Genomic DNA, 26,148 nt, shown 5'->3' on the forward strand with positions numbered 1-26,148 from the left:
AAAAAACAGTTATTGGAAACAAGACTTTTCATACCTTCAGCTTGGTTTTATTAAGTTTGTTGTTGTAACTCCTGTAACATTGGTATTTTTGCTGCTTGTGATGATTTCATCAGAAGAACAGGCCCAAAAGTGGTGATGGCCTATGCCTGATGTGACAGCTCTGCATACCTAGGAGATGAGTAAGAGGAGCAAAGTTGTGCTTGAGTGGAGAAGAACAATAGTTTCACAGCAGAAGGTGGAACAGTAAATGCCAGGAATTAGGTTGTTAAGTGGTACCTGTGTGGCTGGCGCTCCAGAAAAGTTGACATTTACAGTCATATTTAATGCCATGCACTGAAACTCTAGTAACAGTTGAACCCCTCATAGGCTTCCCCCTTCACTTTTGGGGTTTTGTCATTGCTTCAATATAATAATTGTTAATTATTAGCCAAAACTGGAGTTGTATTTTTTTCCTGTTTCAATGCCCAAGTTGCGAACTTGAGAAAATACTTTAATGTATTCACTTTTGTGTCTCAGAACAGATTATTACTTGTTTCCAGTGTACTTAAAAATAAGTCACAGCCATAGACACGAGTGTTTCAGTTCCTGCCTTTTGGTGGAACTAATGAGATGAGGTTTTTTATAAGTTAGACTGAGTAGTCAGTTTGTTCAGTAGTGAATATGGTCATATTTACATTGGTTTTAACTGTGTAATAATTTTTTTGAACATCATAAAATATTTTTCAGGCTACCTGAATATTAGAAATATAAATGTCTAAGGAATAGAGTGGAGATGTTTTAGCTGTTACAGCAGAGAGTAAACAAGGAAAAACCTATTTCAGAACATAACCATACAGGGTATATTAAAATTGATCAGCTTATTCTTGCATGTGATAATTTGTAATGATGCAGTGTATGTATGGCTTGACTTCATAATGGCAGATGCTAGCAGGGAAACTTTAAGTTAAAACAAGAAACAGTGAAGAATACAGACTGACAACTGGGTGGTCTTTTCATTCTTTGTCAGTGCCCTGTCTACTATCACATCCTTGTAGCATCCTATGAGAAATGTATGTGGAGAGCAAGGTGTTTTTTTTCTAACTGTTCATGGACAATGAGAGAATCATTGCCTCTATGGGGTGGTAATATGTAACCAAATGAGGAGTGGGTAAGTGCTTGGCCAAAACAGTGGAGTGGCCTCCATTGAGGAGATGCGGAATGTTAGGAAAAAAGGCAGCATGGCAAGGAGTGGTGTCAGAGCTCCAAAGCTCTGCAGGCTGCTGGGGTGGGTTTGCAAAGATCAGGAAACTGTATCAGGATTTGAGATATGGCAAGATTAGAGCTCAATTATACTTTTATTTATGCTAGTGCATAAAAATAAGATGCACTAAAGATGTAATTGCAGAAGGACTCTGTAACAGATACAGTCTGATAGTGGTGATGCCGCTGGGTTTGGGCCTTCCAAAGTAGCAGGCACAGGAATGGGGCTGTCACTGGAGGTGACAGGAGGCAGCTGGGAGGGATGATGACAGAGCTTAGCTATAGCCCTGTTAAGCTGGAGCCAACAGCCAGGCATCCAAAGCAACAGCAGAGATGAAAGGCAATCCTGTTTTGAACAGGAGACTGCTTCCCCACAGAGGTAGAGAGGCAGCAGTTACATTTGTTTCAGAGGAAATAATTACAAAAGGAGCATGCTGTGAATATAGCCTTGGACTCCCCTTTTCTCTAGGAAGTTAGGGAATACTGCTAGGGAAGTCCTCTGGCTTCAGTCATGAAAACTGAAAAAAAAAGTGTATCTCAAGAACAGGAAAGTACTCCAAATGATGAGACTGATTAAAGCAACTGTGATGCACTGTAAAGCCCTGTTTGTAATGATTGTGTGATTGCTTCCAACAAGAATTGCTTGTCTTTGGATGTCATTCTTCTGCTATCATAATCAATTACAGAAGGAACAGGCCCAATATTTTTATAAATTTCGTTTTCGTTGGTGATGTTTTGACATCTTTTATTTTACTTCTATCCGATTTAGATACTATTTCTATTTGATATTTTGTGTAGTATTTTAATCTACAGTTTAGCTCTTACCTGTTCTTTGATAATCAGTCTCTTGGGTTAAATGTTAGGCAGGTTGCAGTTGTCATATCAGGGCTTTTCAAGAATGCTGCTTGCATAAAAGCTCATAGTTAAACAATTTTATCTTGTTTTTCAAACTGAAAATTTCTGCTTTCCTTTAAAATTGATGTGTTTGCAACTCCTCTAAGTTTGGGGTACTTTTAAAATACATCAAAATACTTAAGACTGAGTAATGTAAAAATCCAGGAAATGATTGTGCTACATTTTTATTGTTAAACTGGCTGAAGACATCTTGGGGGTAGCTTCATCCTAAAAGTGCCTGTGCTGGTCCTCAGCCTTAAGCTGACTGAAGATGTTGCAGAGACAACCCCCTGTGCCCTGGTGCAGAGCATCATTAGGGGTGTACTCTGGCTCAGTAAAGGCCCCCTTGCCAAACTTTAAAAGTCAGATGCTAGGCCCATGTTTTTTTTTGTGTTTGTAGCCTTTTGTGTAGCAAACCAGGCAGAGTTCTGTCTGTGTCAAGATCTGCAGAACAGCTGAACACGAGGTGTACTGCTCTGCCTCCTGAGAAAAGTCACCCCCAAAAGGATTCATATCAGTAGAAAAATGGGTGCTATTGTAAATTGCTAGTTTCTCATTTGAATACTTTTTGGGTGGAAAGGTACAATATTGGTGGAGATTACTGTGAGTGAGTGAAGAGTTGCCTCAGATACAATCACAGGCGACCTGCATTGCAGAGATGTGGTCTGGGGGTAAATAGGGCTGTTTTTACAGCTATGGCATCAAAAAAACCCAAACCCAACACTTTCTGATAGAGGTGCTCTGTTCTGTATGATACCAGAGTAAACTGTGACTGTGGATTAGTAAAGGATTACTTCTTTGGCAGAAAAATTTCTCAATTCTGCTTCTGCTGACTAAAGCCAGCTTCAGCATAAATGCCTTAAAAGTACTTTCTTTACTGAAATCTGCTCTTTCAGTGAGTGAGGGTAGGTTGTCTTGGCTCCTTTAGTCAATGCAGGAAAGAATATTGGAAATGTTTGGGCAAATAGTCATATAAAATAGATCAGAAAGATGCAGTGCAGCAGGGACATTGGCACTGCACCTTTATGCTCCTGTTCACATTGCTCTGTTTTCAAAAATGAGACTGGGAAGTTGTGGGAAATGGCAGGCAGCTGCTCTAGTACCAGTTCTCACTGTCATGTTTCTCCTAAACACCAAACTATTCTTTATGGGCTATTAATTTGTGAAGTCATTTATCTCAGGGCAAGTCTGTATTTACAGAACCTAACATAAAGACAGCACAGCCTGGGACTTAAAAATGTCACTGCACATGATGCCAGGATAAACAGAACAGAAACTCAGTTACATCTACACCGACATTTCCTAAAAGATTTTTTATGCTGCCTTTTGGCATTATATTCTTTTCCTGTTCACCTACAACAAACCTCTATCTTAGCTAAGCAAATACATGTCATCAAATAATAATGTTCTTCATAATTGGAATGAGGATTATAGCTAGCTCTGTGCCTGGTAGAGATTAAAGGGTATATTTTTTATTCAATAGCAGTGACCACTGTAGTTTTCTAGTTGCTTCCTTTATCTCTTCTTTATCTGCTCTTCTTTATCTTCTTTATCCATTACTTACCCCAGTTGTAAATCAGAGGGAGGTGCCTCCATGGTGGCACTGTGTAGTGGTGCGGTTTATTATTCACAGTGCGTGCTACAGTGGTACAACTCCCTATTAGTGTGTACGTCCCAGCCCTTCCCTCCAGCACTACACCCGAAGATTCCAAAGACATTATTCTGCCTTGTCCTACCTTTAGCTCTGTGCGTTTCTCTTCTTTTGAAGTTGTTTTGACCTTCTCCCAAGAAAAGGTCAAGCCAAGATACAGCTGTTCTGAAATAATCTTTACTTAGCGTTATATCCTGGGCTCTTTGGACAGAGACCTTGTGTTCCATTTTGAGCAATCTTTTGTCTGCAATAGAACACTGAATATGTCTCTCTGTTGCTATAGAAATAATATTGCATTAAATGAAGGAACCAGTGCCCTGCTGTCGACAAATCTAATCTAAGTATTGGTCTCCAGAGCTTGAATTTCACCACTGGGAAGAAGTATACATAATTCTACAAATTATTTCTGTAATTTACGCATAAACATCTTTATGCTCTGAAACTGTTAGCTGAATTTCCCAAAGTGATAACATAGAGCTGAACAGGGTGTAATGTGTATGTGTGTATATATATATATATATATATATATATATGTATATCTTAACTGAGCTTTTCCCTGCCCCTCTCCCCCATACATTTTCATATTTATGGCTTGAAATTTCCAACTCTTTGCAGACACAGGTGGGGAGTGGCAGGAAAAGCAGCTTTCTCAGCCAGGTTCCTTACCTCATGGACAACAAAAGTGTGCCAGGTTTATTTACAACTCTGGTTTTGTCTTTTAAATCCAGCTCTTCCAAGTAGCATGAAATGTCATTTGCCCTGATTTTCTAGGATTAGTAAAGATATTTCTTATAACTGGAAGGAGGATCCTGGTACATTAATATACCCCCTGAAACTGATCTGCTGCCCACTGCTCTCTGGACTACTACATTGTGTACCACATGCCCAAGTTACTTGAAGTCTTTGCTGCAATGACTGTACAGCAGTTAAACACAAGAGTTGTTGATTTTGACTTTATGCACCACATATCAAATCTCACATCTGTATTTACATCTAGGCATATTTTAAACATGCTATGAATATGTTTTTTTTCACAGTGTTCTTCCAGAGCTGTAGAATTCCAGTAACAGCAGTAAGGTGGTCCTTCAGTCTATACCTGTGGGGTATGGAAAAGGAATTTAAAGCTTTGCTAATAATAGTGACTAAGGGTCAGTGTTTGTCAACATTGATCATTGTTTTGAAGAAACATGGAGAAAAAACTTTCTGTCTCATAGTTACACTGCCAGAGCCCCTCTAATACATTTTTATGTATAATTTATGTGGATAGTTACAAAAACCAGAAAACAATTTGAAAACACGTGGTGATTGATTTGTATCAACCTGTATGGAAATGTTGCTTATAAATCTGATTTCAGAATCCTTACAAAAAACCCATTTGGTTAAAAAATTGAGTTACTTGTGAAATGGGCCTGTGTTAAATACATGTTATATATAATACAGGTATATGTTGTGTATTGTGAAACAAAATACAATTTATAAATGTTCAGTTTAATTCATTAATAGTGAGCATAGCATGTTTAAAGATTGCTCTTTAGAAAACCTAAACCTTCTGTCATCATTAGAATAAAATAACTGCTTTTTGAAAAAAAATCCTTTCTAAGTTTTGCTCAGTGCTTGTATCTGACTCTAATAATTAGATAAACCTTTCTAGACAAGGCCAGATCTCTTGACAGCCAGAAGAGTAGCTGTCTTGGTCATGCACATTAATATAAAACCAGGCGTGCAGGGAAAACCAGTAAACTCCACAATTACCTTTCTGTGAAATTAATGCCATACTCATTCTTAAAACAGACTTGGCATATAACCAGGTCCCCATAACACACTAATTATATTTTTGCTGTTAAAGTAGTTCTTGTAATGGGAAAAAAACCTCAACCCAACCTTAATTCCTTTGCATGGCCATAAAATATAAACCAGAACTTAGCCCAGGTTTTGCCCCTGTGTAAAGCTGGTTACACCATCCGAGTTTGCTGCATCTGTTTTCAACAATCAGCCTGCTAAATCTTCTGATGCAAACCACTGACCATTTTGTCACCTACTGCTTTGCTATCTATTGGTTCCTCTGCAGAGCCTTGCTTAAGGCAAGTTACCCAAAATGGCTGAGTACCTGATAAGGGAGGGAATGAAGTGGGATGGAAGGGGTTGAGTGGCATTACAATATTAAAGTGAAGATGTATTCTAGATCCCTGCATCTTAATATGGTCTTACAATGCATAGTTCCATAAGCAAAATCTAATGACGAGAGAAGAAAAAGACAGCATAAAAACTAAACTATGTTTGTTTTGTTTTGTTTTGTTTTTTTTTTTTTTGTAGGAACTCAATGGAGAAAAGACCAAGAGCAAGATTTAAAGAATGTTCTGAAGGACACCCACCAGGACATACCCCTGGTATTTGTCAGTGGAAATCATGATATTGGCAATACCCCAACAAGAGAAACAATAGAACATTACTGCAGTAACTGGGGAGATGACTACTTCAGCTTTTGGGTTGGAGGTGTTTTCTTTCTTGTGTTGAATTCTCAGCTGTACTTTGATTCTTCCAAGTGCCCTGAGTTGAAGCAAGCCCAGGATATGTGGCTCAGTGAGCAACTGGCTATCGCTGAACAGCAGAAATGCAAGCATATAATAGTGTTCCAGCACATCCCTCTGTTTCTGAGAAAACCTGATGAAGACCATGATTATTTCAACTTGGAAAAATCAGTTCGTCAGGAGCTAATGGAAAAGTTTCATAAAGCAGGTATTTTCTCAGACTTCCCTAGTTTTGAATTTTTGTTTCAAATTGTTAATGGCAGTGCTGCCAGACAAAATACATTTAACTTCAGTGGTACTATTTTAAAGGAATTTTAGATACTGCTTATAAGCTTGATTGCTCCCTGTCAGAATTATCAGCAGAATCTAATCACTCATAAAAAGTACCAAACAACATCTAAAACTTTAAGTGAAAAGTAAAAAAGTGAAAGTGAAAAATTCTTTAAGATAAACAGCAGGGCTTCCATTTTGAAAGTATTGATAGATAAGGCAACCTTGAGTTTTTTCTGCCTACAGACTTGGAAGATCAGGTATTGCCAGAGGAGAAAAATACAGAATTTGTTTTACGTAAAATATGGAAACAGAATTCAGAATTACCTTGGAGGTTGTTTTCTCCCACACTGAACCTATTTTAAACCAAGAGTGTAATGCACTCCAGATATATTCAGTGTTAAAGAGTCCTGCTCTGCAAAGATCAATCCTTCCATATCCCATTACTAATAGGGGCCAGTTCTGAGGTGAAGGGCATATGCTGAACAGTCCATTGTGCCAAATCCCTTCACTCTGTGTGATGACACTTGACTGCCACGCAGACAGACATGGTGTGCAGCTACTCCTCCACACTGCTCCTGTTGTTTCCTGTTAATTGCCTTCATGTTCCTGGGGTGTGCTTGTCCCTCCAAATTCTCTGCCATTGCTGCATCAGCATCATTTTCTCTGCATCCATAAGAGCATGTTATTTGGATTACTGAACAATGCAAATTGTTTATGATATTGTTCCTAATTTGCCATATAATTGTTAAGCCTGGGCTCATTCAAAACCAGCCTAATTTCCAAGCTCTGAATCTCCTGCTGTTTCCAATCAATGGGGCCAAAATTCACAGTTATCTGAGGGCTCTCCAGGGAACTGGCATATTTGCAGATTCAAGTGCCCTTTTTTTCCCCCATAAGGAGACATGATGAGAATACCTCATGGTATCTTTTTAATTTTTGTGCTAGTGTTAATGTAGTTATATATAGTTATAGTTAATACAGGGAAGCATTCGGAAAGTTGGGCAGCTAAATGACTGCTTACATACTGTTGTCTAAAAACACATCCTAGTTCATTGGAGAGCTGCTTAGCAGAAGGACACTGTCAGAAAGCATTAATGTAGAAGCCCAAGCAGTTCTGTTCTAGAGTTTTCTCTCATCCTCATGTTCTCTCATCCAAATGTGTTTCCAAATGTTGGTAAACAACTGGGAATATAATTAATCAAGAGGTAAAAGAAACTGCAAAATGTTATCAGTGTAACATTTATCATTATTACATTATCATCCCTTGAAGAAACATATTTCAGATTGATTCTCCTCATGTGTGTCCAGAGGCTAAACCAGAAGTTGGGGGGCTTTAAATGATGGGGAAAAGGAAGAGGGATGGGAAACCAGTGAGACAAAGATAAGTCTACAGAAGAAATTCCCAGACTCCTTTCTGTGCCAACATCCCATTTGTGCCTCCCCTCTGTCATTTCCCATTGTGCCCCTCGGTCCCATCCCTAAAATGACAGTATTTGTTTCCTTCATGAATATGTTCAAACATTGATCTTCTTCTGGTTGTTTTATATAGTGAGTGAATGAGTCAATAGGTAACACAGTACAATAACATTTTGCTAATTAAATGAACACAGAAAGCTCAGTGTAACTCAGGCTGCTGAGAAACATCAGCTGAATCAAAGTTGGCTCAGAGTTTCCTTAGTAACGGGTGTGCTCTGTTTCCATTGTATCATTCAGTTGAAGGAGCGGTCTTTGTAAGACCACAGAATGTCATCAGTGGGTTGCAAACAGGCAGTTATCATGGAAGCATAGATTCACAGATACACAATGACACCACTTACTTTCTGATTCTCTTTTGCTTTGCCAAAAAAACTATTTCAGCATTTCAGACATTAAACTGGTTTTCCCACAGTTCACTTCCTATGTTCTTAGGGGATTAAAACACAGAATATTGCTAATGAAATCCCAATATACTTTGCCTTTTTTAATTATTACTTACAGTTTAGAAGGCCAACCCCTTGCAGCACTTAATTTAGATATTTGGTGTAACTGTTTGTCTTGGAAAAACAAAGGAAGTCTGCCCTTCTAATGAGCCTACCATGCTGCTGCTATTCTTCTTCCCCTGACCTGTCCCCAGTCCTTCCTTCCTTCCTTTTGCTCTCTTGCTCACTGTTTCCAACCACTACAAAGGTCTGCTTTGTAATTATGTAAAATTTCAGTATAACATGAATGTTTGAGGAATTAGCAGATGGGTATCATATTCCAGTTGTTGATAACCCAGGACAAGACCTGGAATTATTCCACTTCTCCTGTTTATATTCTGTCTAGCTTAGGGAGGGGAAAGGAAGGACAGTCTGTTAATTCAGGTCTTTGCATGAACAAAGAAATTGATATGGATGTGTATAGGAAATAATCAGATCAGTGTGGTGGTATTGCACAGGTACTTTAAAGTGAGTATGCAACTTCACAAAATTATTATTTTAAATTCAGAGCCCAGATCTTCTGTAGTTACTCTCTTCTAATCACTTTGATATTACATAATGCTTTTGGTTCAAGTATCTGCTTGTTACAAGCAGAGATAAAAGACTAGCTGTAGAGGCTACATCTGGTACAAAATACTGAATTACATTTCTCACATTAGAAGTGTCCTTAACAGTTGGGCTAATTAAAGATAAAATCATGTCCTTATGATAAATATTTATAAATTGGAAATCTGGCACTTGTAAATATGTATTACTACTCTGCAGAGTTAAGCCATACTTGTAAGCTGCACGTCTAAGAAATCCTCCTGGCCCATTTTTCTTTCAGTGCATTATAACCAGTATTGTCTGTGAAAAAGTGATTTCAGTGACAGTGAAAATCAACTCAGTTTAGATCATAGTTTATCATTTAAGAGAAAATACATTTCTGAAAGTGTATTTGTATAACTTCTGAAAGTTTAGCCTCAGTTAACTGTCTCCTCTACTTGCAGAAGCAAAGTAGAGAAAAGACCTGTACAAAAGAACTGTGAAAGAGCTGTGAGCTCTGCTGAAGTTACCGAGCTCTGCTGTGTGAAATGCATAGTCACCTTTGAAGAATTTGATAGTGCTGATATAGATAGCTTTGTGGGGCAAATAAAGTAGTAGTAGTGGTCTAGCCAAAACTCTGGGCTGCATGTCATGTCTCTCTAATAAGCAGAAGTGATAAGTTAGGTTTTAAATTAAGGCATTTATGTAACAGGAAACATACTCTCCCTGACCTATCCCATTCCAGTATAATTTTCTTAGGATGTTAAAGGATTTTTTTTTTTCAATGACCAGAAAAGTGTGGGTCTTCTTGTGCTAGAGACAATCTTTAAAAGACTTTTTGCCTAACATACTGAAATTACGTTACTTAATACAAAGTAGTAGTAAATGTTTCTTCATGATCCTAATGAAGGAAAACATTTAAACAAATGCCTGACCTTGCTTAAGAGCTCTGTTGAATGAAACCTACGTTAACAGCTAGTGTTCCACCAACAAAGTTGTTTCAATGTGAAATGACAAGTATAGGTGGTCTATCTAGATGAGGGATTATGCATCCAAGAGAGAATCGCTGGGTAAGAGATAAAATATATGGAACAAAATTAACTGCAGTCTCCAGCTTTTCTTTTTAATTCAAAAGATCATTTAGATGTCTTCAAAGCAATTTTTCAGATGTGCTTAAAAACACTTAATTTGCACATACAGGGAAAAATAGCAACCTATTAAATGGCATATTTTTTCATTACATTTGTGAGTGTAGGTGCTGTAACTTCTAACACCTTTACTCATTAAGACTGTGATACTTACATTCTCCTCTTAGAAATCTTATGACAGGAGAGTAGTATTAAAGGGAGCAGCAGCTTTCTGAACATCCACAGCTGAGATATATTTGAGTACAAAATTAAAGCATGGAGTGCTGAAAGTTGTTTCTAAAATTTACCAGACAACATATGCTGTGTGTCATGAATTTGTCGTGTAATCAAGGTTGACAAGGGAGTAATATTTTCTTCCTGCCATTAGGACCTTGATTTTTGCAAAGGCCGTACACCAAGTGAGTAATCTCATGGCTTGCTTATGTGTTGCTTTGTCAGTATTTAAGGTAATTTTAATCTAAATACTCTCAAGTTCAGTGATTTAGATCAACCTCTTTCAACCTTGAAATGATGCACTCATGGTACAGGCAGTGACAAAATTTGATATCTTTTATGTCACTGTGTAAGAACAGGTTTTAAGACTGTTCCCCAGGTAATGTAATCTAATATGTAGATACACAGACATTTATTTCAGAGATTCAGCAGGTACAAGATGCATTTATTTAATATAATCTGTAATGCCATTAAGTAGTATTTTTTTCTTTGATAAAATTTTTAAATCTGTTTTATCCACTGGGCTGTAGTTTTCCTTGATAAAAACTTTGTGATCCTACAAGTTTTCAGGACCATGTTTGCAAACAACAGTGCATGAGATTTTTATTAAGATTCTTACAGTGCTATGCACTGTAAATTCCAATTACTCTGTTCTCTTTCATTCACACAACTGATGAAGAAGGTAGGATAACACAGAGCTTCTAAAGGGCTGTTATTTAAGTTTGACTGAAGAGGTTAGGAAATGGAGGATATTGATCCCTGACACCAGTGGGGCTGTCCTTCTGCTGGAGCTCTGTTGGTGGGAAATGACTGGGGGTTTTTGGAGAACAGGGTCTGAGAAATGCCTGAGCACTGAGCAGTTCTGTTAACAGTGCAGTGACTGATGCTTTCACATCTGTTTGCTGCTCTAACACCTGAGTGGCAGATGGAGTGATGTGAGAACTCACAAACTGCAATGAGATAAAATCAATTCTATGCCACAGGAGAGATTTTGTTTACAAAGACTACTAAATATTATCATTTGCTTTATAGCACTGGAGTCTTGAAGAGATGATGTACACTACCTGCCCAGGGGAGAAAAATGGTACACCAAGAATGACTGTGGTTAATGTGTGCTCTTGTAGGGAAGCTGGAAGTGCATCGTTTTGGAGTGCAAAGTTGTTCTGAGAGTAATACCTGTGTATTACTGTTGAACCGACCATGCTGTTTAGCACTTCAGAAAGCAGCTTTATGCTGCAAGAGAAAGGAAACAAAGCAGTTCATGCCTGATACTCCAGGGGAAGCACTCAAGATCAGTTTATCCTTGTGACTTAAATGGTTTTATTTCCCAAAAATATTGCCTTTTAAAAAATACATATCTACACATACATGTGTGTGGTGTACACACACATCTCATAGTAGCACCTCCTTGTGCCTGGATGCGGGTTTTCTCCTCCCTGTTAAAACTCTGAAAGGGTACTGGCGTGTTGGGAGCACTCAGGTTTTTCACTCTGTACAATTTCACTTCTTTACAAAACTACCTCTCCACCTGTTTGCTTCTGTTTTGTCTCTACTGCTGCTCCTTTCTAGCTCCTGCAGTTTTGGGGACAAAGATTAGCTCTTGCAAGCATATCCTCTGTCTTCAGTCTTGAGCAAGTGAAGCGGTGCTTTTAGATATTCACAATTCTAATTTAAAGCAAATTTAATCATTAAACTTGAACAGCTAACATAAAAGCAGTAACTAGGCCAGAATGACAATCCCTGTAGCCCAGTCTCCTGCTTCTCCTACTAGCCAAACCCTTGTGAAGAGCACAAGTCAGTAAAGTGCATGATGGTATTTCTTTCAAGTACTCTTCATAGCTCCAACAATTTCTCTTTTGGGGGCTTATGTATCATACTAATGCTATCTGTATAGTGTGATTTGGTGATTCTTTTACACATTTGTTCAGCTGGATTTTGAAAACACAGCTATCACAGTGGCCTGTGACAATGGAGTTTCAAGTTTCACAGCTTTGGGAAGAAATACCTCCTTTTGTTTGCTATGAGCTTCACCTGTAGTCTGTGCAGAGAGCCATACATCTGTAAATGAAGTGCAGTGAACTTCATGTCTGCAGTTCCTGTAAAAACCAGTTCATTCGTCAGCACTTAAAGGGGGATAATCTAGACCATGTGATAGATTCCATTGCTCAGTCAGAACTACTTTTTTTTCCAAAATTCTCTACAGAGTGCATGGAGAGAGAAGCAAGGTCTGTACTGTACCCATTACATATTTATTATATCATTCATACTGCATTAATTTAGCCTTTTTGTTCTCTTACAGTCTCATTTGCTTTTCCTGAGAAAAGCATTTATTTAATTGAGGGCTCAGTCTAAATAAAGCATGCTACTGATTGCCTCTGCTGATTATCCCAGGCATTCTCTTCCTAATTTGGAAAATCTGCTGCTTTTCTTTGGTTTATTTTTATATTTGTATTTTTTCCCTGTATTTTTACACTGTCCATAGTGCTGGATTGAGCAGTTTGATTTCCGACTGAGGCTAGGCCACTCACAGTTTGGACACAGCAAACCTGCCTCAAAATGGGGGTTTGAGCATTAGGAGCTAGAGCTGGAAAACAGCTTCTTCTGACTCAGGGGGTTTTGGAAGCAAGCAATGGAAGTGAATGTGATTATAGCAACTGGAGTCAGACACCTCTGGAATTTTAACTTGTTCAAGTCTGAATTCCAGCCCAGTGTCATCTGATTGTGTGAGAATTGTTTTCTAGGTGGATGTGTCTTTATGAAGTTATTTTTAGTATTTCAAGGTAAATGTGGGTGCATTATTTTCCATCATGTTTTAACCTATTTGGATTTCTGTAATCACTGGAACTAGATTTCCTTTGAGATTGGGGCTCAGTCTGTATGTCATGAATTAAACTGGCAAACATCATGTTTTTTGAGGTATTAGGAGAACAGATACGATCAGGAATATACCTGTTATCTGTTTAATAAAGCAAAAAGATGTCTTGGCTAATATTTCACATTTAAAATGGAGATGTAAAGTACTGCTTAAACAGAAAGGCCAAAATGCTGTGGTTTGAAAGGTGTGGTTGTCTGTTGAATCACGTAGAGAAGGCAGGCCACAGTCCCCTCTCTTTCCTGCCCCAAATGGAGCTGAAAAAATGCCCAGCATTCCCTGTCTTTGCATTTTTCTACACTTCAGAACACACGAGCAGTAGGGTAGCAAGCTGGGATTATGGGCCTGCAGCTGCACAATAAGCTAAGGCTGGGAGGTAATCACTCTCAGGGGAATTATCCATGAGACACAGCTAAATGTCTTTGTTCTCTTACAGTACAATTATGTCAAAATCATGCTGACCCTTTTCCCTGGTGTTGCAGAACTGTTGTTCAGAAGCGTTTCTCTGAGTGATGAACTACAGTTTGTGGGAAGATGCTGCACTTTTAGAATTCTGTAAAATAACCTTTAATACCGCTAGCAGACAACCTGCCTTCTGCATGATATTCACTATGCAGTTTCTTTTCAGGTAATATTTTCTCATCTGATTCTTGTTAGGAATAAAACCAACAGCATGCTAACAGCAGTGGGGTAGCCAAAGTTTTCTTTCTGATTTTTTTTCAGTATCACTATTCTGAAAAAGGTGGCGAATATTTCATATAGAACTCAGCCTCTTTCAGAACATTATTCTGTTTTGGAGTGATGGAAAACTCAAGTGCTGTGAGATGGTCATCATTACAAAGAATGATCGCTTTTAAATGAGACCTCCTGCAGGCTGTGAGGGTGGGATGGTTGTATACATGCAGTTGCTCCTAAGCCTGGCTGGCTTGATCATCCATTTCTGTACCAGTCTTTTCCATAGAATTGTAGAATAGTTAGGGTTGGAAAGGACCTCAGGATCATCTAGTTCCAACCCCCCTGCCATGTCCAGGGACACACTAAAACATATCACCGTCTGAAGCAAATCTCAGGTGCTTGTTTAACTCTCCCTTTTAGGCAAATACAGTTTAGCAGTATCCATTACACTACCTCTGTAAGAAAACCTCTTTTTAGTAGTGTGCTGTTTTGGTTCACAAAGCATGAAGAGAGAACCAAGAGAAAATGGGAAGTGCCAGTAAAAATTGTCCATCTTACCAGAGCTGTTAAACTGAGAAAGGTGCAAATCATTATGAGCTCTCAGAGGTCTTGTGATGACTTATTGGTGAGCTGGCTTTAGACTGCAGACACTGGAAATAAAGGAGAGGGGAAGAAGTCTTCAGAGGTGTTTCTGAATTTTCTGTTGGGAAATTGTGGTAGAAACTGTGAGCAAAGGGTTTATACCTTGGGCTTGACTTGGAAAAGGGTATCCAATTTAAAACATGATTCTTGTTTGAAGTGTTTTGAGAAGTAAGTTGACATTTGAAAATTCATCTTATGAAAGAACATGCAGATAGCATCTAGGGTAGCATGCTGAATTATATGAGCTATTAATTACCCTTCTCAGCACTTTACCTCTTCACTTGACAAAGCCAGTGTGTAGCCTTACAGTCTGAAGGGACATAATGCAGTGTGTGATTTAGCATAAAACCGAAGTACTTATTTCATGGTGAAGCGAATGAAGAGTCTAAGGCTTATCAACATATGTAAGTACTAGAGCTCTTTAGGTGACTCTTGAACAATCCATGTTTTGGTTGGTTGTTATGGTCATGAATTATTTATGCGAAATAGGCTGTGTTAAGCTCATGGAATTTGTACCATAATAAGTATTTAATTCGTTAGCAGAAATGCATTATTCTACAGGGAAAAAGAGTTACGATCAGCGCTTTGGAAACAGTAAATCTTTTTATCATTTGCGGTCAGCTTTGTCAGTTTAGAACTGAAAAGGACTTTTTGTGCTTGATCAGGAAATTATGGTAAATTGTATGCCAGGAGGACATCTTTGGTGTACTAAAATCAGAATCAGTTCCTGAATTTAACTTTTTTTTTACCATTGAAAACTCGTGTTTGGTATAGGGGCATGAAGTTTGTTGGGTTTAGGTATTTTGTGATCCAAGTGCAGTTTTAGAACAGCCAGAGCAAGACCTGCTGCTATCTTGAGACTGGCTTCTGGTCCTGCTCTGATAAAAAATGAATTTAGCAGTTTAGGCCTTTCTGACCTGACACCAGAAGATGATGATCACAGAGACAGTGTGTGAGGTTTGTGTTGCAGCTTTTAAATAGTAACTGTTTGCACAGTTTTTTTACTTCATTCTGATTTTAATCCTTTTTTTTTTTTTCCCTTTGTTTTAATTGAAAAGCCATTAGGTATGAATAGTGTTTTGCAGTAATGGATCCTGCGTTTTTGGTTAATGGATACTCTGAAACCTGCAGTCACATTTAAATTCAAATCAGTGTGTATTTCACAACAAATGAACTAATGAATGCTTGTGAAGGTGCCATCCTTTGGACATGTATTTTCACAGTAGCTTTTTAGTATTTCATGCAGCTTTCATGTCAAAGCTTTTCCCAACTGCTATTTCAGAAACCAGGATTAAGCACAAATCACTGTTCTTTTTTTTTGTAGTGGGAAGGGACTGTTATCTTTTTGTGGATAGCTAGATGTATTGAACTGACTTGAGGATACCTTAAAGCCAGCTATAAAATGAGGCCTGCCAGGGCACTGCTCTTTCCTGTTTAAAGGGAGGTGTGCAGTGAGGTTGCTGTCAACTTGACAGCATTACTTCAGAAAAACATCTGAAATGAATAAATTAAATTTGGGTGCACACATCTCCAAGATTCTTCTTATGTTTCAGATCAAAAGCAGGAGCAAAGTAAATTGCTTGCTTGTCATCTTAGTATTATTATTATTAGCATTGACTGGTTCAGATTTCCTTCTTATGCTAACTAACAAAAGTGAACAGAATACAGTTGAGTGAACAAAAAAGTGCTAGTGAAGAAAAAAAACATCAGTTAGACTGCTGTTAATACACAGCATTGACCTGTTTGTTTCTTTGTTCAAGGTGTAACACTGTTACACAGCAATAACAAGAATTAATACTAGCACTGAGTACCTGAAACCTGAAGTCTGGGCAAAATTTTTTCCAGGATGTATCTAAAGCAGATAATAAATTCTAGCAGAGGCTGGTGCTGAGCAGCTAGACCTGCATGGGTGTTTGAGCACTGAACACCTGCCTAGTGTAATTATGATCTGAATGACAATACATATGCTAAAAGAGGGAATTTGGATAAACAGCACCCATAAACACCAGATTGTTTAGGCAGAATCTGTCTCCCATGGCCAACCAGATATAAAAGAGGTTCTAAATCACCTTCTCTGTGGTCTCCTATTTTTTCAGCTAAATACCAAAATACCTTCTTGAGTGTAGGCAGCAGATGTGAAATGTAATTGTGGTAAAGTTGCACTGTTTGCCTAGGAAGAAAAAAAGCTGCATGATTCACAGGCCAGACTTTGTACCTGGTGTCTGTGCTCTCTCAGATGGGTTTCTCAGGCAAGTGTAGGTTTTGGTTTTCTTATAGCATAACTAAAGTTGCTGTGTCACTTTTGTCCCCTGCCCTCCTAATTACACATAAACTGTATTTTGGGATTTGGTTTACATATATGACAACACAAAGGCTTCTGCTCTTCTTTTAATTCCAAAGATTAAACTCTCTGAATGGTGAAAAGATAGATAAAAGATATGTCTTTTACAAAGCACTATTCACCTTACTAAAAGAATGTCACATGGCTTTACACCTCACTGTGGTTTTATGATTGTTATTTTTTCCTAACTTCTTTGCTTAACTGTGGAAAAAAATGGAAAATACTGAAAAGGACTTGTTCCTGCAGTAGCACCATCCCTTACTGAAAGCTGCTGGAGCAAGTCAGAGGAGGCCACAAGGATGATAAAGAGCCTGGAGCACCTCCCATCTGAAAACAGGCTGAGAAAGTTCAAGCTTTTCAGCCTGGAGAAGAGGTTCGTGGAGGCCTCATAGCAGCCTTCCAGTATCTGAAGGGGGCCTACAAGGATGCTGGAGAGAGATTCTTCATTAGGGACTGTAGTGATAGAGCAGGGGGTAATGGGCTCAAACATGAACAGGGGAAGTTTAGGTTAGATACAAGAAACTAGTTCTTCCTGTGAGGGTGGTGAGGCACTGGCACAGGTTGGCCAAAGAAGCTGTAAATATTCCATCCCTGGCAGTGCTTAAGATCAGGTTGGGCAGACTCTTGGGTGATATGGTCTAGTGAGAAGTGTACCTGCCCGTGGCAGGGGGTTTGAACTAGATGATCTTAAGGTCCCTTCAAGCCCTAACCATTCTGTGTTTCTATGATTCTGCTGCTTGAATTGCTTAAGTATGTCACGCTAGTCACTGTAATAAGCTGCAACATGGTGGGAGTTGCGAAATGGCTGCTCACTCTCAGACTGACCATCTTTATATTATGATTTTAAGGACCCAGATAGTATCTAGTAAGTACAGAATATCTGTAAAGAGCCTGTTACATCACAGGACTTTTATATTCTTGCGCTGCCTTTTGAGGTATTCTGATTGGGTTTCTCCCAACCACAAAGCAACTCAGATTGTTTTGATAGGTTCCTGCAGCTGAGTCAGAGCAAGCTCTCAGAGCTGTTATGATGGCTTCCTTACAAGTGTAGCTCTACACCGGAGAGATGAGCAGGTTACCCTGAGAAAGAGAATTAGGTCTGATAAACTAAAACAGAGTAACAGACAAGTTCTAGCTGACAGTGACTAGTTAACTAGTATTCAACATAAAGGTAACTTCATCCTCTGTTTTCCACCTTGAAACATTTGCTATTAGAGAAGGGTTCAGATTTTGAAATATGAAAGCCCATGTAGCTTTCACCAGGCACACAGCAGAATCATTTATATTCTGCTTTCTGAGCTGCTTAATTTTTAACTATACTTTGAGCCTATTTTATGCATATCAGTCTTGAAATCACTTCTATAAAAGCAAAGGATTGATGCAGCCAACTCTGTTAAGACATGCTTACCTATGCCCTTTTTCATTTAATCAATGTGAAAGAGGCCTAAATCTGCTGCAGGAAAAAAACCAAAGTGGAGTTTGTTTCTGGCTAGAGAAAGGAGGATTTCCTTGTGAAGCCATCATGTATTCCTGACCACTGCTCTCTGCCTTGAAGTTGCTTCTACTCTTTTCCAGAATTTCTGCTTTCTGAAGGCAAAATGAGTTGTTGCTCCTGGGGTTTTTTATGTCATTTAAGGTTATAGTATCTATCTCACAAATTACAACATTCTCTGGCCTACCTCTTCACCAGGGCTAAGTATATGTTACCTGTCGTGTTAAGGTAGATTGCTGGAATATATGAAAAATAGCAAATGAAGTTTGGTGTTGTCATCGCAGTGTCCATTCCTGTGTATCTGTATATGTAATGATAAAAAGAGTGGTGGGAAAGGTCATTATCAATGCTGCGTATTTAAGGACAGCTTTTAGGCTGGGGTGGTAAGCCAGACCTTTGCTGTGTGCAAGGAGCACCTTGCATTTCCCCTAGCAGCTGGCACATGTCCTCAGCAGCTGGCATTTGTCCCCGTATGTGCTGAGCTTTACTCTTCAGTGCTGTCCTCCTCAGGAAGTGGCATGTTTTTAGACCTCTGCTTGTTAGCTTATTGACAACAGAAACACAAATGATGTACAGCAAGGTACAGTATCTGCTGGCACCTAGTCGTAGTTATCAGGAATACTTACTGTGGGTTTTGAGTCACTTCTTATTAATTATTTTTAGCTCCTTTATGTAGAACCATCCAAGTGTCATTATGGTTAAGGAGCACACAACCTGTTGCATTTCAATAAACAAATTACACCTAAATCCTTTAAGTGTGTTTGAAAACTTTCAAATTTTCATTCATAACACCATAAATCAACACTAGGTCTAAACACCTGGAACAGAATATAAAATCAATTTACATGCTTTGCACTTGATGATAAACAACAAAATTCCTAGTCTTTTCAGCCATCTGGCCCAGTAATTTTTCTGTTTCAAAACAATATAAAATAGCATTTGATGCAGCCTCAGGAAGTTCTAACAGTCTGAAATCCAAGGATCTTGGACTGAGCATGCCAAAAATTTATCCCCAGACCTGTTTGTAGAATTAGCTATTTACACTAAGTCCATATTTTCATTAAAAATAAAATATGCATCATCTTAAATTAGCACCAAAGCTGATGAATAATTTTTTGCCAAACCACAAATGCTGTTGAGGGTGATGCTCAGTTGTCTCTGTCACCAGTGCACAGAGTGGCTAAATAGTGAAGGGTGCTGGTATAGCTGGAAGTTAAATGCTTGTCTGTGACAGCATGTTTTAGGGGGGAGCTAGGTTCTCACCTCTCTTGTTAATGGTTTTCCAAATCTTGACAGGAAAGATAAGTACTTAGCATCAAAATTTCTTTTTCTTTACATTCTTGCCTCATGAGACTAAACAAGGTTTCATTATTTTATAGTAATAAAACATTTTATTAAAAAATTATAAAACATCAAATGGGGAGGAGAATATAAGTGATTTGCTAGCATGAATTTGACCTGTAATGACATTCAGAAGGGCCGTTCCGGTAGTGATTACAGCTTGAATCCACTGATTTTTTTTTTTTTTTTATATTTGCAATGCAGAAGAAACAAAAAGCAGAAACCGATGGGTTGCAGTTGAGGATGACACCATTTCATTTAATCTTTAATTGTGTTCAAATCTCTGCAAAAATCCCATAGCTCCTAAGGAGCTATGGCAGGATTGTAGACCTCATGGCAGGAGATTGTACTCTCATGGCAGGAGAGCAGACCTGTCACATGCATCATCTTTAGAAGGTGGTCAAAATCAGTATTTGCAAACCTAATTAATTAATTCTTTTTTAAATACCATATTCTGGGAAAGAATGGTTGGACTTTCTTTAAACATTCTCTTAACTGATCAGTTAGACCATGATTCAGCCAAGGATTTCAAAGTACATTATAAAGCCTTAACCATGAAGTATTTTTGTCCTGTCGACCTGCTGCTGTTTCACATTCAGCTTCTGCTGCTGACAAAGCTTGGGTGATGCTTGTATGTGACCCATCCAAAATTTTTTGATATTAGCATATTGTTGACTCCTGCAACAGACCAAATGTATTTTTGCAAGTTTATAATGGAGTGATTTTTCTTATTCAGAACAGTCCAAAATCTAAATAGTCTATTTAAAAAAATGAAACATTAAATAAGTAATTAAAAATACAGAAGAAATCAGAACACACCTCCCCTGTTTGTACCCCATACCAGGTAAATGTTCCTGCATGTCATTACCAAGCCTGATGCCTCTTGCAGGTGGTTAACCTTTCCTTTTCTGCTGCTCTTGTCTTTCTTCCTCTCTTATTATTCTCAACCTCTTTCCTTATTAGGTTTATTTGATGTACCTGGCTCTATTCTGTCTGTGGTAACCCCCCTTTGTCTTTGAGGAAAGGTGATAAATTATCTTCTCAATATTTATTTTCATTTGTCTTACCTTTTTTTCTGCTCCTTCCCACTCCCAATATCTTTTTTTAAGGTCACTGACCTTGGATAAACAGGTTTAAGCTTTCCTTAGGGATTTTTCTCAATGTTAATTGACAAATACAGCTCCACAACCCTTAGCTTTCAACTCATGTTTCAGTACCATCATCCTTTAGGTGGTTATCTATTACTGAATGTTTTTTTCTGGTTTTAATCAGTTTCCTCTAGAATGTTCCTTCTTTCCAGTCAAAGAAGTAGCAAGACAACAAAGACACCTTGGCAGTAAAAAAAGAAGAAATCAGTCCAGTAACCCTAGAAAGAGCCACTGGAGCAGAATAAAGGCTTTACTCACTATTTATCATGTATTACTATTGGAATTATTTACTGTTGTTTACTGTTAATGATTTCTTTAAAGTGCAAGTTGAGGTAAGTGGTTTACTTCTAATTTTATGCTTTCTGGACCATTAAAGACCAAAGGTAAACAAAACACTGGTAGCTGTACTTCTATGGAACCTGCCCCACAAGCCCAGCAGCTGTGTAAGCCTCAGCATATACCCTCAGCAGTGTCTTGTAGTGGAAACACATTTTACACATACAACTACTAACTAAATTCTCTTTCTTTTTTTGCTTTTTTTTTGTTAAACAGGCGTTAAAGCTGTATTTTCTGGACATTACCACAGGAATGCTGGAGGGTCCTACAAAGGACTGGAAATGGTGGTTTCATCAGCAATAGGATGTCAACTGGGAGAAGATACTCATGGGCTTCGAGTGGTGGTTGTCACAGATGAGAAAATTGTTCACCGCTACTACAGTTTAGATGAACTGAGCAGTCAAGGCATAGAGCAAGAGCTGCTGGCTATGCTTGCTGAGCACCATTAGGCTGTGTCCAACTATGTGGGGGTTTTTCCATGTTATACAAATAGAAACTGTTTCAGAAAGTTTCTCCAAGCTGAAAAGAGACATTTCTGGCTGTGCACCAGAAAGGTTCTCCATTTATTATCCTCCTCAATAGAAAGGTTTCTCTTTCTGAAAATGAGACCTGTGAGGAATAGGAAAGAATAGCAGAACTGGTGCAGTAATGTATCATTGAAAAGAACAGTTCTCAAAACTTTGCTCTTAGATAAGACTTTCTTGTCAGAGAGAAGGTGTACCAGAGAGTGACAGCTGTAGCTTCTAGATAACCCTTTAACTCAAGTGTTTCTTAGTTTTAAAATCAATAAATGTATTCATTTCTGTTATGCTCTGGACAATATAAATGGGGGCTTTTTTTTTTACTCTGTCAAAACAAATCTCAACCACCAGACTTTTAGCAACCTTCATACCAGTTCTTGTTGCCTAGACATTGTATTTTCTCCTATTTCCTATAGGTTATTTCTTAGCTACTGAGAGCCAGCAGCAACAGGAAAGCAGACATGTTCTGTTTTGCAGTCACAGCTTGGGTTTCCATTATATCCTGGTTTTACATAATGGAAAGGTTATAAATGAAGCTAACGGAGATGCCATTGACAGAAACTAAACATGGAACAACTATTTTTCTTTTGAAATATAACTATCAATCAAATAGCTACACTGTTCTTGCTATAGTTCCCAAGTTGGCATAGTTGGAATGTTCTGTACTGAATACTGTTATCAGAAGTTACTTTGTTGATTCACAGACAGGGGGAGAGCTCTCCAAATGCAATTTTAAGAGTGCCTTGCTGAAATATTATACAATATTAAATGTTGAAAACCCCAAACCTATATTTTCTTCACTGGAATGAGTCTTTAAAAATAAGTTATATAAAAGAAGTTTATGTGCTACAATCTGCCTGTATTTTTAGCAAGTGTATCTGATTTGCTTACTGTTAAATTGAAAAAAAGAAAAAATATCTTCATGTAATTAAAACATTATAACCTGTTTTTTTTTAAGTATTTAGTGGAACATGTTATAATCCATACCACAGGTTATCTAGACATAGAGATTGCACAGCTTTAGCACCTGAAGAAGGAAAACCAGAAGCAATACTGACTGAAAAAGTAATGCATTATGTTTGGTTTACGTATACTCACATAAAACATGTTCACTAGCGAACACTACAAATACTTAAATATGGGAAGAGAGTGTTCTCTTGTGCTGTGCTGAAGGGTCAGCTTTATTACATTTTCAACACACCAGTTTATCTAGGAGGCTTCTTCAGTCTTGGTCTGTGGTACTCATGAGATTCTACAATGATCGCTGTAACATTTCTTTGCCCCAGTGAACCAGCTGTGCCTGGAGATGAATGACTCACAGCCCATTCCAGTGACCTACGCACAGGTAATGTTTGCTTTAGAAAGAAAAGGATTTTGCTCTTATTCTCCACCTGGTTTTGCTTAGTTGAATATTTTCAGAGTCTCATTTTCAAGGGAACACCTGGGGAACATGAAGTAAAATCTAAGACTTCACAACTTTGAAACAGACAGGGACCCAAGCGCCTAAGAACAGTTTCATCGGAAGTTACGCACCCATTAGTAGAACTGCTGGATTTAAAAATCTCTGTACCTAGATACGTTTTAAGCCACTGACTATTACTAAAATTTGGTCTCACATAGCTGGGAGGTGTTTAGTAATCACAGCTAAGTAACAGTGCCAAGACTAAGGGGATGCTAGTGGAAAGGGAAGAACAGTCTATTACTTAAATCTTTTCAAGTCACTTCACATTGTATGGCTGAAGAAGTTCAGCAGGAGGGTAATCTGAACATGGGATATTCTCTGTTCTGGCATAATGTGGTAAAGCTGAATGGAGGAAAAGTTTAAAGAGGGTCTTCTATGTTGGAGATATTCAAGGCCCGCCTGGACAAGTTCCTGTGTGATGTACTCTAGGTTACCCTGCTCTTGCTGGGGGTTGGACTAGATGATCTTTCAAGGTCCCTTCCAACCCTTGGGATTCTGTGATTCTGTGATTCTTTTTTATTTTTAATATACCTGTTTATTACTGGATATAATTTTAATGTCTATATATATGGAGCTTGGGAGACGGAAGCATAAATTCAGGAGAAAGCCTTTCCACCAATCTGAACATGCTAGTAGTAGTGATGTATAGGGTTCTAAAATTTATTTTTCAAAGTTATGGTGTACTAATACACAAAAGAAGTACAGTTTTAATTCTTATTTGTAATATTTTTCCTGTTTTTCTAGTGTCAGTTCACTATAAGAAGGTCTGTGAGATTTTGTCATGAAAATACCGCTTAAGTACAAAGCTAAAGTTCAATTAAAAAAATAAAGGTTTATTTATATCCCCAAAATGTTCCTTTATTTTAGTGATTTCTAAGAATATCTTGTTATGTTCATCCATAAACATATTACCAGATTTGTCTTCAGTTTGAAGTTTTATAAGACAGTCAAGTTGGGCTGCTGTTGTTTATTTAATGCTGCTTTGGAGGATTTTGGGAGCTAACAACAGTGCTGTGTTGTTACATAGTCTCTTGCTTAGGTTCCTCTCCTGCCTGTTGTGAGGACAGGTAATCAATAAACAGCATATTGTCTACTGTACTTGATGGTGAAGTAGATAAATACTGTAAGAAAAATATTCTTGAAGACGTGATGACAACGTAAACTTCACAGGACGAAGAAAAATATTCTCTGAGTTTTATATCTGAAACATGCAGACATTTATTTTGGTTCTCACCTTGCAAGGTTTTAAAAGGAGGAAGATTAAAACACCAGAGATGTGCAGGTTGTGTGTAATCATTACTTTACTTTGTAGCCTGGCTTCCATTCTGATGAACATAAAGTTGGCTTAATAGAGGGAATGGCCTCTCTAGTCCCTCTGTATTGAGCCCATGCCTCATTCCGGTGAATTAAGAATTCCCTGCACTAGTCTGAAATAGGAAAGAGAATCCCGCATTTCATTAGTTGTTCATTTTGCCATTGCCTTGGTTTGACAAATGTGTAAGTTAGCACACATTAAAACTTCTTGGCATCCTAAAATCTATGAGAATGGGGAAATCAATAAAATCTGTTTCTCTTGCAGTGCACGTTTTCTTAAAATATCTCTTTTGAATGACAACTTAGAACTTCCACCCAGTGTTCTTACGCCTATGAAGCAGAAGCATCGTAACCCAGATGAAAACACAGCCTCATTTCTGTAACTCACTCATGGGAAGGATTTTAACTGTAGTGTGTTGCGGGACATGACTGTATGAACCAGAGTTACAAAAATAAAATAGGAGTGTGCTTTTGTACCAGCACAAACGACAGAGTTTGTTTGATGACTGTTCTTAGCATAATTAGCTTTTAGAATTAATACCGATGCCTTAGCTAATTTGAAATGGCAGAGCTCCTTGGGGTCACAGTGCCCCATCATGTTTATGTAAAGAAAAATTATATTATGTTAAATTCAGATACAATTCACTATTGGAGACATAGGTATTAAAAATATATATAAAAATCTTTTGATGTTGAGGGTGTTATTTTTGTATCTCCAGCAGAGCCGGTAATTGTAACACTGTCAGCCTGGGACTGACTTTAAAGCAGGATATCACTAAAAGTTCAAACCGTGGATGTAATGGGAGTGAATGCATCTTCAGACATTTCTGTGGGCTCAAAGGGTCAGGCAGGGAGGAAAAATAAATTACCACAATTCATTTTGGTTTCCTGAAGGCAGCTAAAGGCTGAGATAACTACTGAATGTGGAAGATTTGTATTAGAACACCAGAGCAACCTGTGCAAGTAACCAAATACTATGTACTTAAGTGCAGGCTGAGGTGGTAACTTAGGAACAGGAGGCAAATCACTGAAAAAAATGCTTCTGAGATCAATCATGGTTCATGTAAGCAACAAATTTAAGAACACAAATCTTTCCAAAAAGGTCATTAAGCCTTGTTACCTCTGCTGCACACTGCTTGCCTTTGGTTCATGCGGGTCCAGCATCTAATCTTACAAGTTTTAGCAGACAATATTTTGATACTTCGGCTTCTGGAGATTAGAGCCAGAAAATGCATGCCTGATGTCTTGTTAAAACTTAATCATACTTCATCTTGAGAAGTCTCTCCAGTCATCCCTGTTTGCAGGCCAAATGTCTTGTGTTCCCACTGCTTCAACGACTGCTTTCTTCCCTCAGCAAAGCAACTTGTTTTCTAGCGTCTGGTTTTTGCCAGACGTTACCCTTTAATTCCACCCGGAGACCAAATAATTCGAGACACACCCAGCATAAGCAAATACACAAAGCATTAAAAACTAAACATTTCATTGCTTAAAAATGCACAGTTCCTGCATCTATGCATGCCATTGTACAAGCTGCTGCAGGGTCACACTTCATTGTTTCAGCTAATATTAATGCTG

The 26,148-nt window shown here is 38.2% G+C and overlaps 1 protein-coding gene across 2 annotated transcripts in view; it reads left to right on the forward strand.

The window, feature by feature from the left end:
• CPPED1 (calcineurin like phosphoesterase domain containing 1) overlaps window positions 1-24,840 on the forward strand; it is a 48,578-nt gene extending 23,738 nt beyond the window's left edge. For both annotated transcript variants that reach the window (XM_005150770.3, XM_031050426.2), the window contains 2 exons: window positions 6,098-6,520; window positions 21,493-24,840. In XM_005150770.3, coding sequence (XP_005150827.3) covers window positions 6,098-6,520; window positions 21,493-21,725 — 656 coding nt within the window. In that variant the 3' untranslated portion in view covers window positions 21,726-24,840. The remainder of the gene's footprint in view (window positions 1-6,097; window positions 6,521-21,492) is intronic.
• Window positions 24,841-26,148: the final 1,308 nt, after the last annotated feature.

This window comes from Melopsittacus undulatus, chromosome 8, assembly GCF_012275295.1.
Source record: "Melopsittacus undulatus isolate bMelUnd1 chromosome 8, bMelUnd1.mat.Z, whole genome shotgun sequence".
NCBI lineage: Eukaryota > Metazoa > Chordata > Aves > Psittaciformes > Psittaculidae > Melopsittacus > Melopsittacus undulatus.